General features: G+C 35.3%; 1 protein-coding gene across 2 annotated transcripts in view; it reads right to left on the bottom strand.

Moving 5' to 3' along the window:
* Positions 1-17,482, bottom strand: part of LOC128983554 (heparan-alpha-glucosaminide N-acetyltransferase) — a 178,335-nt gene that overhangs the window by 126,939 nt on the left and 33,914 nt on the right. For both annotated transcript variants that reach the window (XM_054402867.1, XM_054402868.1), the window contains exon 4: positions 13,368-13,486. In XM_054402867.1, the coding sequence (XP_054258842.1) occupies positions 13,368-13,486 (119 nt within the window). The remainder of the gene's footprint in view (positions 1-13,367; positions 13,487-17,482) is intronic.

Below are 17,482 nucleotides of genomic sequence, written 5' to 3'. Positions count from 1 at the left end.
CTCTGGCTTTTTGTTTTAGTAAATGTTTGAAAATTGGTTATTTCTCTGACCTTCTCAAAATTTCTAAAATTATTCCAGTATATAAAAAAGGTGATAAAAATCTTCCTAGTAATTATCACCCTATTTCAATAGTGCCAATCTTTTCCAAAATTTTTGAATGTCTCATGCATAAACATATGAATGAATATTTTGAAAATAACAATTTATTGACAAATTCACAGTTTGGATTTTGAGAGGGTAAATCAACAACTGCAGCTGTCTTAGAAGTAATTAATAAAGATTTATTAATTACTTCTAAGACATTAATTACTTTTTAAATGCATTTAAAAATAAAGAAACTGTTTCATTAACTTTATTTGATCTTAAAAAAGCTTTTGACTCTGTACCTTTTGATATTTTATTCAAAAAACTTGAATTTTATGGTATTACAGGTGAAACTTAAAAACATTTAAAATCCTATTTAACTAATAGAAAGCAGTATGTATCTGTTGGAGGCAGTCAGTCTAACTTAAGATTAATTGGTTGAAGTAGGTGTTCCACAGGGCTCGGTTTTGGGACCCTTCTTGTTTTTAATCTCGATAAATGACCTGCCGAGGAATGTTGATGTAGACACTGTTGTATATGGTGATGACACAACTTTGATTGCAACAAATAGAGATATCCTTGAGCTTGATTTAATTACTAATGAATCAATAACATCAGCACTAAATTGGTTTTCTTCAAATAAATTGACATGTAATAAAGAAAAAAACACAGAAAATTCTTTTGAGTCTATCCCCACTTGACATTGAATTAAAATCTGTAAAATTATTAGGCTTCCAAATTGATTCAAAATTAAATTGGCAAGAGCACATAGAAATCACTTGTAAAAAAATTTCCAAAGTAAATTATCTAATTTGGAAACTCAGAGATTTTGTTAGTAATGAATACCTTCGGATTACTTATTTTGGTTTTTTTCAATCTCATATTTCTTACGGGATTATACTATGGGGACACTCCCCCCACACCCATGAAATTCTTTTATTACAAAAAAAGTCATACGAACAATCTGTGGGGCTGGCCCTGTGGATAGCTGTCGACTTCTTTTTATGGACCTTAAAATTATGACCGTTGTAAATTTGTATTTTGTATATTTTTCACATACTCCTCTACACTAAAGCCAATCTTCATCAATTCACTTGTAGAGAGAGTATACACTCTTACAATACAAGAGGCAAATTCAATCTAGATATCCCTGCTCATAGATTGGCCAAAACAGATAACTGCCATAAAATAAATTGCATACTGTTTTTTTAATAAATTAGGTCTGGCAGCAAAACAGGTTCCTTTTAATAGGTTTAAGTCTAAAATGTTTGAGTGGCTCATCCAAAATCCATATTACTGTATAACAGAGTACTTAGTTTCTGATGTTAATATAAATTGTTAAATTAGAACCAACTGTATTTTATAGCTTTAGTTTTTATTTCTATTGTTGACTATGTCTATTCCTTGTAAAAGGTCAATGACAATAAAGATCTTGATTCTTGATTCTAAAGAAGGTGGCGTCTGTCTGTGTGTCTGTGAGTTTGTATGAGCTAAACTCAAAAACTACTGAACCGACTGGGCTCAAATTGCACACAAATGAAGCTACAGCTCCGAGGATACATATAGAACTATTTCCGCTTCGATATTGACCTAGGGCTCTGCCCTGTGGGCTTTAAAAAATCTGAGGTGAGAGATTTAAACAAAGAACAAATTAAAAAATGTAAGCAGAACCATAGACCAACCAACACAAGTAGACTTCTCATCCCATTGTAAATTTTTAAGCTCGTTTTTCGTATCTAGTTCATGTCTGGTAGCATCGGTAGGTAACACTGACTGCTAGCGTTGACAAAATTTTGTTTCTATTATTTTAGGGTTCATTTCATGATTTGGGCTTGACTGTTTGCTTTTATAACTAGGAGACGAGTTATTGTTTATGACTAGATCATTTTATTTGGTTAAACGAGATTTTAAATTACTGAAATAACAAGAAACAAATTGTAAACAAAACACGACCACTACAGTGCACCGGACAGAACTAACAATGAAACTGGCTTCAGCTGTTCCATAAGGATGAGAAATCTACCAAAGGAGTATGCTTTATTTATGACAGAACCAACTGTCAAATGAATTTTGATTTCCCAATTCCACACAGCTGGTTCAAACATATTAACAACAGTATGCATGAATATTTAGAACAGAAATGGTATGGATTATAAACATAAATAAATGATGTCACTCACCCGAATGTAAATATTATTATTTAACATTACGTAAATGGAACTGTCAAACCATATTTTAATGTCATTAGTATATGATTCTTTCAGTTACCTAATTTTTGTATGTTTATGATCTATATTGATTCTGTTCTAATATTTGTGAAATGCTGTAATAAGATTTTAAAGGGAATAAGTCATTGCGTAAAATAAATTATTCATGGATATAGGAAATAATTGAGATTCTATAATCATTGGCGTATCAACCTAGGATTTTATGCTGAGTTTTATGAGAATAATTTTTTAGATATGTATTTTTGTTTAAACAGTATTTAAATACCCCTTCCGCAGCAAACCTGCAGACTAAACAAATTTCCATTTATCTGATTATAGTTTCACTAATTAAACTATGTTCGAAAATTACACTATTGACAGGTTTGGAACTATTGTCATAGCTTTTCGTTTATAGTACAAACCATTAAACATGTTATTTGATTGTCCTACCTTAAAATCTGTCATTGAGTTTGTATCCTAGGTAGCCTAGTGTCCACAGTCTGAGTTAACAAAAACGTACTTTTTTTTTTTTTTTTTTTTAAGGAGAGGAGGGAAAATGCTTTTACGCACACAGGTAGCCAGCCTGTAGTGTGAGACTCCTGAAACTATCACAGACTACTCACTAAAAAACCCCCTCTACTCTGTTGGACACAGACCTGGAATTGTTTGTCACATTACTTCAAGTCAGGCCAACATGTGACCTAAGCCCTCAGGGCTCTCACCGTTTTTGGCATTTGAATACTTTATGACCTACACCGCATCCCGGTCAAGGTCGAGCTTCTTGGGCGCGGAGAATACCCTGGATGTAATGTGACACACAGGTCCAATTGTCCTCACCCTCCGTCATCATCGGTATGACCGTGTCCACTGACAGCAGTCCTACTAACTGTTGAGCCTCCAGGCGGGGCCTTTCCCAAGTGGAAAAAGGTATGTTCCACGTCGTCGGGAATGCTTGGGCAATATATGCAATCGGGTGACACGGCTTTGCCCATCCTGAACAGGTACGACCGGAAAAAGCCGTGAACCGTCAGAAATTGGGTGAGGTAGAAGTCCACCTCTCCACACCGCCGATTAACCCAAGGTTGGACTTGCTGTATCAGTCACCTGGTCCAGCGTCCCCGAGTCTCATGTTCCCAGCTCTCCTGCCACAGCTGGTAGGTGCGGGTGCGTTCCTCTGTTCGTGCCTGGTCCTCCCCACGGCGCTGATAAATTGCCTTTCTCTCCGCCGCCAAAAGTTTGACGGGGATGACTCCAGCAACCACCAGGACAGCGGGTTCGGACACTGTTCGGTAGGCGGATGCAACTCTTAGTGCTGCCTGACGCTGCACTCGGGCAAGCCGCATCCTATATACCTCCTTATTGAGAGCGTCTGCCCACACCTCAGCACCGTACAAGAGTACGGACTGGACAGAAGACATTAACAGCCTTCTACGGCTGGACAGAGGACCTCCGATATTGGCCATCAGCCGGCTAAGAGAGGAGACCACCTTAGCGGCCTTGTCCGCCCAGTGGCGTAACAAATATTTACGGGCCCCCCTGCAAACTTATTTTTTGGGCCCCCCCTCTAATGAGTTATTTTTAGACTACCAATACAACATAATCAAACGCCCTCCCCCTCCCACCAGAGTATTTTTTGGACCACCTATACAATGATCAAGCAGATTAATCATAAATGAGTGGTAAATAAATTATAAAAAAATATTAAATTAAAATATTAAATTGTGAGTTATACTCCATAAAAGGGTATGTGTTAAGTATTTTCAGTCGTGGTTTGATGGAAGTGTTACATCACTACATCATTATATCAGTTTTAGTGTTTGTAAATAGTTTTGAAATCAAATAAAAAACCCTTATTTTCCATCCGTCTATCAGAATGTTTGTATCAAGGAGGTTAAAAACTTTACATTTAATTTATCACACATGTTATCCATTTTTATTACCCTGATAATTAGACTAATTCGTTAATTACAAGGCAAAATGTGGTTCGAATTCCCCTATTAACCACCTTAGGCCCCTTAGTTGCCTTTTGCTGTATTAGCTATTAATTAACATCTGTGTCTAAGGAATATGTCGGCCTTAGTCCCTTTCAAAACTAAAAGGTTGGGCCACTCATCTCCATTAATTCTTGGCTTAAAATACCTACATTGGTATGGTCGCCATTTCAAAGTAAATTATTAAAGTCAATCAATCAATTATTTAAGATGGGGACGCCAATATGTGCGTATTTTAACCCAAATATGACTGAAGGATGAGAAAGTATTAATTTATTAGGTTAGTTTAACTCTTTGGTTATAATTAACTCATACACTAAAAGCTGGTTAGTTTAATAGATTGACGTACTTTAAGCACAGGCTAAAATAGCCTATTGCATTTTTTATTTTATCTTTGTATGGATTTCAAGCGTCTTATTATGTTGTTTAAGCGTTTATCTTACAACCAATGTCTTTAGTAATGGTTAATTGTGGGGCTAACAAACACAGTCAGTAGAGTAGCAGTATATTGTATTTAACAAAACACAATCAACATTAGGACAAAACTAAAATGTAAAATAATACAATATTAAATGCCCCAGCCAACGTTCATGACTCCAGGCTCCAAAGTAACAAAATGTTTGCAGACGACATAAGCAGTGTACGAAATCACCGAGAAGTAAAATATTTCTCGGTGACGAAAGTAAGATTGCATAATAATCAAAGACACACGTTATAACATGTTAAATTTGTTACCCTAGTTCGTTATCACTGAAGAGGCCTAACGAAATTTAACGATAACTGATAACAACATATTATTAATAACATCAATGTTATTACTTGTTCAATACAATTATTGAATGAATGAACTCAAATTTTTCGGTCCCACTCGTCTCACGGGCCTCTTCGCTCACCGTTTCCCGCTCACCGGTTCGCGGGCCCCCTCAGCCCCCGGGCCCCCCCGCATCGCGGGCCCTGCGGGCCCTTCTGTTACGCCACTGTGTCCGCCGTACGGAAAATCTGATCCCGCCAGCTAAGCTTGCTGTCCACCATAACCCCAAGGTACTTGGCAGAACGAACGGTCTGAACTTCGACGGCCCCTACCCTCAACGGCACGATGGCGTCAATCCGTTTTTTTGTTAATATCACGATCCCAGTTTTGCTCAAAGCAAGCGAGAGACCGTGGTCTGTCATCCATGCGTTTATGGTACGCATAACTCGGTTCAGCTTTAGCTGAGCCAGCTCAACGCTACGTGCAGCTATCAAAACTGCAACGTCGTCTGCGTACCCAACCAAAGCAGTTTCCTCAGGCATTTCAGACCTCAGGAGGCTGTCATACATGACATTCCAGAGGTCTGGGCCGAGTATGGAACCTTGGGCGGCACCGGAAGTGACACTCATCGTCTGTGGGCCCTCTGTAGTTTCATACATGAGGAGGCGGAACCGGAGATAATCCTCTATGATACGCACGAGGTATGCCGGAACGTGGAAGGTGTTCTCCAGAGCATCCAGCATATCGCACCACCTCGCGGAATTAAATGCGTTTCGCACATCGAGAGTTACGAGTAGCACAACCCTACGAGAGTAGTGGTTAAAATCTTCAGCCCTCATCACGGCTTGCTTCACCTCCTCAACAGCGTCAACCGTAGATCGCCCCATCCTAAATCCATACTGGCGAGGGGACAGGTCCCCCGCAGCGACCACGGCTGAATTCAGTCGGGAGCGGATCAACTTCTCGAGGACTTTGCCAGCCGTATCCAACATACACAGAGGTCTGTAAGAGGATGGCAGGTCTGGGTCTCCCTTCCCCTTCCCAACAAGCACAAGCCTAGCAGTTTTCCAGCACGAGGGGAAAACTCCTTCGACTAGGCAGGCCTTGTACATGCGCAAAAGGATCAAGGGGTTAATAGTCAAAACCTTCTTGAGGACTTCGCCGGGTACCCCATCGGGTCCAGGAGCCTTATTGTTCTTCAGGGATAGGACGGCCGCCTCCATCTCTCCAAAACTGAAAAGTGGTACGTCATCCACCCTTCTGAAATCCCTCAGTGGGCGCAACGTGTGAGCCGGGAAAAGGGACTCGACTATCCTTTCCAACAAAAACGTACTATTATAAAGTTAAGTAATACAGTTTAATTTCATTTCTAAATTAAATGGTAGGAGTGAAACCATTTTTAAGGCATTTTCAAAGAACCAACATTGTCTCTTTTGCATACTGACCCCGTTGCAAGGCACGGGCATAGCTGCTAGTTTGATAATACGGTCACAAGGGAAAAATAAAAATTTTAGAGTTCCATTAACCAGTCCTTTTTGTGGATTTAAATTTCCTAGTGATATTACAATTACACCTATTTTAAGGCATAACTTGTGGGGGGTAAACCACTTGGTGCTTAAGTGTAAAGAAATTAATCAGGGAGGTGCAACTGTTCTCCCTCTTCTTGAATAAAACCATCCACTGAGTAGAAAACTCTACTGTCATTATTTAGTAGCTCAAATAGTGTTTTATTATTCATTTCGTCACAATGTTCATTCTTAGGTGAACGTATATTACATGATTTGTTGTCTTTTTTAAAGCATCTTCAGAGAATACTTAAATGAAGATTTCGTCAATGATATTTTCACTCACAATACATTGTGGTGGAAGACTTATCAATGAATCACCAAGATCATTATGATTCACAATATTGATTCATATTAAGGATGGACTCTCATGTTTTTAGCTAGTGAAATTTTTTTTAACTTTGGCCATAAAGGTGATTTAATTATTGAATTTTCTACTATGCACAGTGACTTGCACCAGGGACTATAAGAGCACATTGCCGGAAATCACCTCCCAAAACATTCACCTTTCAACCAAAAGGCTTTTCTTGGTCTTCTATTCTGACTATATCTCGCAGTAATCTTTCTTCAGACGATAAAGCATACTTATTAGACATAGGAGCTTCATCCAATAATATTACGTATCAATTCCTGATGTAGCTTCGTTACCATTATGAAAACTCTACAGATGAGATCAGGTCTGTGTTCTGCTTTCCCCTATAGCTGAAGGTCTTGGATTTCCCACCATTTGGTATTACAGGTCATGGTAAGAAATAAATCCTGCTTGCCATATAGCCTTACCATTGCCATGGCATCTTGGTAATGCTTCATCATTGACCTTGGAGAACCAATAAAAGATTAAGGTAAAATGACATTACGTCCTGTACGAAGTCCTTCTGCTTCTGTCCTATTTGCTAAAGAATCCATAATACCTAAATTGAATCTGCCCGAAGTTACTTCTGATGGTATCATCTAGTCTGTTTGCTTTAATCCTACAATAAAAATGAACAGTGTACTGTTGACTGAGGAGAATTTGGGTTTTTTACATCACCTCTTCCTCTTTTGTAAACTTAAATACTGTGATTGCTCGATGGTGCACCATCGTTGTTGCAACAAATACCGCTACTACCTTCGAAAAAGGTGCAGGATTGTTGCACCTCAAATCAGCTGCAGGGAAGTCGTGAAAAACCATGCAAAGATTAGAAATAATCTCATTTCTATTTTCCTGTAGCTCTTCTTCAACTTCCCTCATTTGTTTAAATGACTGTAAATAAGGGTTGTTACAATCATATAGTGCCTGGTTAAGTAATTCTAACACTAATACTTAATTCTCTGTTGGCAGAATGATTCATCCTAAACATATTGGCTTCTGCAGTGTCCATGATGTATAATTGGCCAAACGCTGGTATACTACCAGGATATGCATCTAAAGAACTCATTCTATGGTAAACTGCACCATATATTTGTGAAGCAGTATAAGGACATTTCCCAGGTGGAAGAGCAATGTTTGCTCCAAAGGAGGTGAAAGACAAAATAGCACTGTTGTAACTTCTTATATTCTACATGTAATGTTACTTACCACTTACAATCAAGTTCTCTAAATTAAAATGACAATGTGGTGTTTTAATAATAACACTTCTGTGTCCATTCCAAATGTACTGGCTTATACTATAATTTTAATTTACATCTGTTCTGTTCATTTGTTATTGTTTATATGATGATTCAGTTATATAATAGAATTGTGATTAAATGAAGTAAAATTGAGTTACACTACATTTAAATGTTACATTATTAAAATATCTAACAAATGGCGACGAGGAAAATGGAAGATTTAGAACAAATAGCAGAAGATGTAAATAAAGTAAAGACATTAAATCATTGCGAAGAACAGTCAAGTTTCAGCTTGGAAATGTAAAGAAGTATGTGGACATAGGAACATTTTCCATCAATGAAATCAAAACTAAACTTGATTTGTTAGCTGATGATTTGTTAGCTGAGATTAAATCAAAGTATGACCTACTTCAAGACAAGATCGACTTATACAGAAGAAGAAGAAGATTTAGAAAATGAGCTGACTTACAGAGAAAGTATTGAAAACATGCTGATTGATAAAAAAACGAGAATAGTGGATGCCCAAATGCTTCATATGCCAAGTCAAGTATGCAACATAGCTCTGTTCCCAATCAAATTGATTGCATCACTGAAAATCTACAAGCTAATACACCATTTCAGTCCTTCCTACTTCAAATTTGAGCTTTACTCCTTACGATGAAAGGGAAAAATTTTCTAATTTTGCCAGAAGACTGGAGGTTTTTTATTATTTTAAAAGGTATAAATTATCCTAAGTTAAGTTAGTCCTAAGTTAGAAACTTTTACACTTTTACATGCCTTGACACCTCTTCTACATCAGAAACTATATGACCTATGTACACTAGACAGCGATCTAAGAATAAAGAGTATGAGGAGCTTGTGACCTTGCTTGACAACTTTCTAGATCCTAAAAAAAGTATTTTGGCTTTACAACACACATTTATTAGTCAAATACAGGAAGACGGAGAATCTATTTCAAACTTTGCTGCAGAACTAAAAAGGTTGTCAACGAATTGTAAATTTAATTGCGAAGCTTGTGGAAAATCTGTATTAGACATGCTTTTACGACTACAACTCATAAGTGGACTTAACCCTCCAAGTGTTATTTGTCGCTGCAGCGACACATAACACACTTTGTGTAGTGTTTTGTGTCGCTGCAGCGACTCACAAACACTGTTTACGACAAAGGCTCTATGACTGACAAAATCGGATTGAACTGGATCGAGTTAGGTATCGTTTTATTTGACAGATTCAGAGCTTTCTCCGGAGGTCTGTCTCTAAGCGCTTTTCATTTTAGTTCCGAAAATATTGTAGTAGACAGCTGACGTGCGTATTTGTAAACAGCTTGGTTAACCTCGGACCGATGACTGATGTGTTTTAGTACGTTTATCATTGTTTTAGTGTTAAAAATCAAAAGTAGTGATATACGTGGTGCATTATAAGAAGATTTAAGTGATTTTGAAGGGCTGGTTGATGATCCTGAAGAAGTAGGTAGTGATATTGATGTAAATTATCAGCCAGATTCCTAGCTATGGTTAGGCTATGCATTCTTAGCTAAGCGCTATGTACTGACATCTGTTTTTCACTCATAACTTATTTATTTGATAACTTACCTCACTATATGATTATATATTTGTAATCCTCATAAAATTTAGAACTAAGTGGCTATTTTCAAATATTTATAGGCCTACAATTTATACAATTTCATTGAGCGCGAACGTTTTTTTTTTCTTCAAAATATTTTTTTTTACCTAAAAATTTTTTTTAACAAATGTTCCTTATGTTTTATATATAATATTGAAGCCCATGATTTTCCAAACAAAATGGTATATAGAACAGTATAATTAACATTGTTTTTAAGCTTCTCAGATCCGTTTTAATAAAACCTTGCAAATGAGCAAAAAATAGGCAGACATTAAGGCCAAAACAAGGGACACTCGGAGGGTTAATGACAAAGACATTAAAACTCAGCTTTTACAGAAATGTGACCACAAACAATTTGTAGAAATTATTAATACAGCTACTACGATGGAACTTTAAAAATTCGAAAGTACTTTGATGTATCAAAAAAATAGAAACTTAGACATAAATCAAGTAAAGTTTAATGCTAGAAATAATATTAAATCCAATGAACAAATCCACAGATCTAGAACAAAATCATACGACACGGGATCTTATACAAGTACCGGTAGTAAATTTCTTACAAAAGATTTTGAGTCACTGAAAGGGGAATGCTTGTCTAATAATTGATGAAACCTGTAACACGTGTGGAAAGATCGGACATATTTCAAGAGTATGCCTTAGTAAACATAAAAACAGTAAAGGACAAGTTCATTACTGAAAATAATGACATTTCTCAAGACTGTCTGACAAAAAAGAGATGGCAAATTTCACATTGATATAAAATTTGAAGGTAAAAACTTTACTTTTGAGTTGGATACTGGATCATCACTTACATTGATTTCTTATGAAGACTACAAAAGACTAATTCCTTCCAAAAGACTTTACAAGACTGGTGTAGAGCTGCGCACCTACACAGGGGAAATCATAAAACCTAAGGGGGTAACATACGTACAATGCGACTATAGGGTCAGTGTTTCATGGGAAAAATCTTTGTCATTAATCAGCATGTCGACAGGATTTTTGAGCGTGAATGGATGAGAGAAATAAGACTAGACTGGGGAGAAATAAAATCTATAAACATGAATAAAACAAGGAAGCCGAATCTGGATTCATTACTTGCAAAATAATGCAAGGAATGAATGAAGGTTTATTTGACAAAAACATAGGGTCTATTCCAAAACTTTGAAGCAAAACTTAACTTGAAGGACAACTCAAGCCCTATATACATAAGGGCCAGACAGGTTCCATATGCAATAAGGAGAAAAGTTGAAAATGAACTCAGCCGTCTGGAAACCCAAAAGACTATCACCAAGGTAGACAACTCGGAATGGGAACGCCTATTGTGCCTGTCATAAAACCCAATGGTGACATTCGTATCTGCGCTGATTTCAAAGTTACTCTGAACAAAGTGGTGAAAGACAAGAAACACCCAATTCCGAGGATTGAAGACATTTTTTCTACAATGAGTGGAGGTAAATCCTTTTGTTCTCTTGATATAAGCAATGCTTGTTTACATACTAGCTGGCCCGACAGACGTCGTCCTGTCCTAATGTGGTTTTATGTCAAATGCTACGACAATGATATCACAATGAGATACAGATTTGGACACAAACACCACCGGGTTAGCGTCGTATGTTACAACTGATTAGTTACCTATCATAAATGTTTTTCCGTGTTCGTATCGTGTCGTGTAAATGTTCATCTATTTATGTGTTGAATGTGACGCTCTTCATATGAAGATAGGAAGCCCTTGTAAGTACCGCCTGATGATGGATCAATATATGATCCGAAACTAGTTGCGACTGCAATTGAATGGATTGCGTAATAGAAGATATTTAAACCTTTTTACTAACATATTAGCAAATTCTTAAAACTAAAAGAAACAAATTTTTTGTTGAAATCGATAAAAATTTCATGCAGACTTTGCCCTTAAGGCCCAGACTTTAAAAATAACCTTTTACAGATAAAAGTTTATTTGTGCAAAATGGTGCTAGTTTCACATGCGATTTGCGAAAAATATTGTTTATCCATAGTACATCAATGCTTTCAGTTTACATTTTTAGTGCTTTTAGTTTGAATTGATTTATCATTATTCACAAAACATGTATAGGTATATGTTTTGGTTAAAATTAATTTAAAAAGACTATCTATGATTTTATGTAGAAAATTTACATTGATGCTCCTATATTTTAACGTTTTATGTATTGCTATTGCTGAAATATTTCAGACATTTTTAAAGACTTTTATTTGTTCACTGCTTTACAAGAGTAAATTTCCTTCCTGAAAAGAAAGCATTTCAATCGGAAATGTTAAAATTCTACAGGACAGCTTTTTAAATATAAATATACATTTTCTCTAAATATTTGTTAAAACTTGGTAAAAATATCTTACAGTTTAATTTATTTTTACTAAATAACCATCAGCTAAACGTTATGAAACACTTAATGGCCCTTAGCTTTTAAATAACCTTTTAGCATAAATAAATACTTTTGATACTTAAGATTGAGAAATATTCACATCCTTGAGGTGAGAGGGTAATTTACCATGACTTCTCACAATTTTCTCCATGTTATATGATTGTTGAAGAGTGTGATGTCAATCTGTCTTTGACCTTGAATTAATTGTTCTGGCTAAGAAGGAAATAATATATTTCATAACAAGAGTAGAAAGTGGGTCATGGTTACATATTTGAAACCATGTTTGAAGTACAACATTTATCGAGCACTTTAAATGGTGAGAATATGTTTAGACCCGCTTTCACTCGTGTTTTGACGGTTACTTTTCGCTACACTTCAAAGACAAAGACTAATTATTTTCTTAATCAAAACAGACATTGGATATTTATTTATTACAGCTAGAAACATCACAAAACTCATTGTATTTTTTAGGTTATACCTTCATAGTAAAGTTAATATTAGTTTGGTTGTACAGTTTTGTTAGTTTGGTTGTACAGTTTTGGTTGTTGAAAATTGAAACAGTTGACAAAACAATAACAAATCTTTGTTTGTTTACGTCGGTAAAATCCTAAAAAGTTATGGTTAGCATTACTTTTGCATAGTAAACATGATCCCCAAACAGAAAAGTCTAACGGTGTATGATCGCAGGATCTTTGGGGCCAATCAATTCGCAAGATAGTTAGAAGCCTTAAACAACAATAAAAATTTGTGCAAAAAGATTGTTGCAAATGTAAAAACCCACTGTGAAAAATGCATTGAAGTTAGTGGAAAGAATTTTGATTCTTTTAAGTTTACAACCTATATGTGTAGTGTAAATTCAGTTTCAATAAGATTATATATACAGTAATATAAATAAAATTGATTTATTAACAAATACACTTACTCGGTAAACTGATTTTTGAAATACCTGGGATAAATTTTTCATAAATTTGATTTTGTTATTGCCCAAAATAAAAAAGGGATTTTTACAAATATATATACAAGCAATTTGGAAATAGATTTAAACAATTTGTAGGCTCCATTTGGTATTTTTTTTGTCTTCGTTGCCTGGACTAGTTAGTATTTGTTTTTACAACCATCAATAATATAACTTAAGCTATTCTATCCAATCCATCACATACAGTACGTGATATTCACAGAAGGGACGGCTGTGACTAGAGTGCAGTTGGAGCTGTTATGTATGAGGTCATAGACACCAAACTCCCCAACATTGCTAGACACCACGTCACATTCCAGTAATCTGCACAAATAAGGCACTGAGTTGTTATTGCAATCTTTAGAAAAGAAGAGTCAGTCTTCTCAACAACTAAAACATACCAAGCTATCCTTATTGATGCAGTTAATTCAAATTGAGTCCCATCTCCTGATAGATGGTCTGTTAGTCTAAGGCCAGCCACACACAGAATCAGGCGGGTCGGGGCGCGACAGGGCACGACGAGACGCCTGACTTAAGCCCTGTCTTGTTGCTGTCACACACAGAATGAGGCAGGGCACGTCAAGTAAAAAGTTTAGCCCCCATAAACCTGAAAATTAATATAGGATTTTTTTATTCCTGAGCCTTGAGCCGATTTAGCCAACTTTTAAATTTGACTTTCTACTTGGGAGCAGCATAGAAAACAAAATAGTACAGTATAAATATGTTTTGACCCAAAAAAAATTAGCACAACCGGGGAATTTGGTACAGATGTTGGGTGTACCTTCCTTTTGAACATACTAAAAGTCCCCTAAAATTGAAGCTGTGTTACGGCCGCCATATTGGAAAAGGCGGCATATTTCTGTATTTTTCGCTATGGTGACTTTATTATTAGAGATACAGGAAAAACTAAATGTACAAAATGTAGGTCATCTAAAAATACACATTTTTTGTATTTACCATCTTTCTCTAAATCCAACGGTTTTTCAGTTATTTGTTATTAAGTATATTTAGTTTTTTCTATTTATCAAAAATAGGTAAAACACATGAAAATTGACTGTTACTTTCAAGGATTATGATAATTTGTCCTATTTAGTTAAATAGTGTGATACTATAAAATCTAAAAATTTAAGCTTATTTTATGAGTAAAACAACTCCGCCACAGCAAACCTGCAGACTCAGCAAATTTCCATTTGATTGGATGTTTTATTAAAAAATGTATATAAATAAAATTAGGTTCAGCAGGTACCTAGGTTTGCTGCTACAGGTATGTTATTATAGTGTGTTTTTTTTTTAGTAAAATATCCTTACTATAAAATAACTAATTTTCCAAGTTTGATCAAAATATATCTATAAACAAGCAAACTGCAACAGTTAACTACCTAAACCATAAGAATAGCATGGGAGTTTTAAATTTACAATAAACAAATTTGAATATACAAATTTTGGTTGTGTTTACTAAAAAGATGGCGATTATTCGTCACGATTAGAATATTCACCAAATGGGTTTTCAAAAGGAGATGGAGCCTGTTATTTAAGCAATATTAATTCGTACCAAACACCGAAAATATTGTATGCAGTAAGGTAATATACTATATTTTGTAAAGTACGCAATAGTGATATTAATATTTTATCTTAATTTTTTTTACCCATTTAATAGTTAACATTTTAGTATTTTGATGGCACCACCACCCTAACTAACTATACTTGACATCCCATTGTAAATTTGGAAGGGTGTTTTTCTTGTCTAGTTCATGTTGGTGACTAATTAAGTATGGTATAGTATAGTTAGTTTTATTTATCAAAAATCGGTGAAAACCATCGCAATCGATGGTTACTTTCAAGGTTTACGACAATTATTCATTCCACTTAGTTGATATCAGAGTCATAGTGGTAGTGCCATCAAAATATTAAAATGTTAATTTATTAAATGGGTAAAAATGAGTATAAAATATTAATATGACTATTGCGTAGATTACAAAATATGGTTGATTTCCATACACAATATTTCCGATACTTGGTACGAGTTAATATTATAGTACTTAAATTACTTGCTTCATCTCCTTTTGAAAACCCCTTCGGTTAGTATTCGAATCGTGACGAATAATCGCCATATTTTTAGTTAACACAACCTAAATTTGTATATTTAAATTTGTAAATTGTAGCTACCATGCTATTATTATGAATTAGTTAAATGTTGCAGTTTGTTTGTTTATAGATTTATTATGATCAAACTTGGAAAAATTAATTATTTTATACTAAGTTATTTATATTTTACTAAAAAAACACACTATAATAAACTACCTGTAGCAGCAAACCTAGGTACCTGTTGAATCTTATTTTATTTAAATACAATTAATAAAACACCCAATCAAATGGAAATTTGCTGAGTCTGCAGGTTTGCTGTGGCAGAGTTGTTTTACTCATAAAATAAGCTTAAATTTTGAGATTTTATAGTATCACACTATTTAACTAAATGGGATAAATTATCATAATCCTTGAAAATAACGGTAAATTTCCATGTGTTTCACCTATTTTTGATAAATAGAAAAAACTAAATATACTTAATAACAAATAACTCAAAAACCGTTGGGTTTAGAGAAAGATGGTAAATACAAATAATGTGTATTTTTAGATGACCTACATTTTGTATATTTAGCTTTTTCCTGTATCTCTAATAACAAAGTCACTATAGCGAATAATACAGAAATATGCCGCCATTTTCCAATATGGCGGCCGTAGCACAGCTTCAATTTTAGGGGACTTTTAGTATGTTCAAAAGGAAGGTACACCCAACATCTGTACCAAACTCCCCGGTTGTGCTAATTTTTTTTAGGTTTATGGAATTTTTCTCTTATTTTTACTGCACTAAAATTCAAAGTCATACCTCCAGAGGAGTGGTTTTTGAACCCTTAAGATATGAACGATGGTCCTCTCTTTCCTCAGTTATCAATACCAAGATAAATTATTAGTTATTCAACCACTGTAGTAATATCATCACTGCATAGTCTTATCAAAGGCATCTTTGGTCGTATAAATTGTTAGTGTTGTATGTAAATTGTATCAGTTGTAAAATAATCCTTATCAAAATTAGCCCGTAAGGGAATAAATCACATGACCGCAGTTCTGCCCGGCAGCGACTTGCCTCGGGGCATAATTTTGGAGACCTTCGCATTTTGCCCTGAGAGCGCCCGGGGGCGTCTTTTAGACGTGCCCTGCCTCGCCCGGTCCTGTGTGTGGAGCTCCATAAGCGCCCGTGCAATACCCGTTGCACAAGACACCCCGGGGCAAAATGCCCTGTCGCGCCCCGCCTTGCCTGGTTCTGTGTGAGACCGGCCTAAGAACTACAAAAGCGTCAGAACATATTTCAAGTTTAGGTTAACATACTGGTTGTTTACCTAAAGGATATGTTGATTAGGGATGAAAATATTTATTGGTATTAATTTAATTTCGTAATCTTACTAATATTATAAATGTGAAAGTTTGTGTGTTTGTTTCTTTGTTTGATTGTTTGTTTGAAGTTCAATCACGCATAAACCACTGGGCGGATTGGGCTGAAATTTGGCATGATGATAGCTCACATTCCCGATTAACATATAGGCATATTCTTATCTTAAAAATTCTTTCGGGCTCCGCCCCAGTGGCTCTGTAATTCCCCATGTTAACCTTATAGTGCCATAGAAATAATTGAAAATATAGCTTAAGGTGGAACTAATTGCAACATAAATTATTCTTGCTGTGAATGGTAGGTAGTATGCTTCTAATCAACATACTAAAAATATACATCCATCCAGGCGTTTTTTTTCATTTTTGTTAAATTTTGATTTTTAATGGGGATTTTCCCATAAAAACCCATAAAAAACCGGAAAAATTGAATTTTCTCAATAATGGCCTGAACGATTTTGATAAATCAGTATGTTGTAGCCCTTTAAATTCTGAAAAAAATGGTACAAATCCCATTTCTCTAAAAATTACGGTTCGAAAGTTATGGTAAATTATGTTATTTTCCCATAAAAACCCCATAAAATAACAAAAAATAGGATTTTAGAAAAAAATCCGGTTTTTATTTAACATAGTATGTTATGGTCCTTACAATTTTGATAGTTTTTTCAATTTTTTAGAAATTTTGATTTTTAATGGGGATTTTCCCATAAAACCCCATAAAATAACGGGAAAATAGGATTTCCCCAAAAACGGCCAGAACGATTTTGATAAAAATTTAGTATGATGAAGTTAAATGAAGTTATTTATCATCGATTGATAGTAAAATGATTTTACTTGAAGCCTCAACCAACAGTAACCGTCGATTTTGACGGGTTTCAC

This window comes from Macrosteles quadrilineatus, unplaced genomic scaffold (assembly GCF_028750875.1).
Source record: "Macrosteles quadrilineatus isolate MER2022 unplaced genomic scaffold, UCM_ALF_1.0 Scaffold_1__1_contigs__length_201487025, whole genome shotgun sequence".
Lineage (NCBI taxonomy): Eukaryota > Metazoa > Arthropoda > Insecta > Hemiptera > Cicadellidae > Macrosteles > Macrosteles quadrilineatus.
Note: the sequence above shows the minus strand (reverse complement) of the source record. Positions and strands in the feature narration are given on the sequence as shown.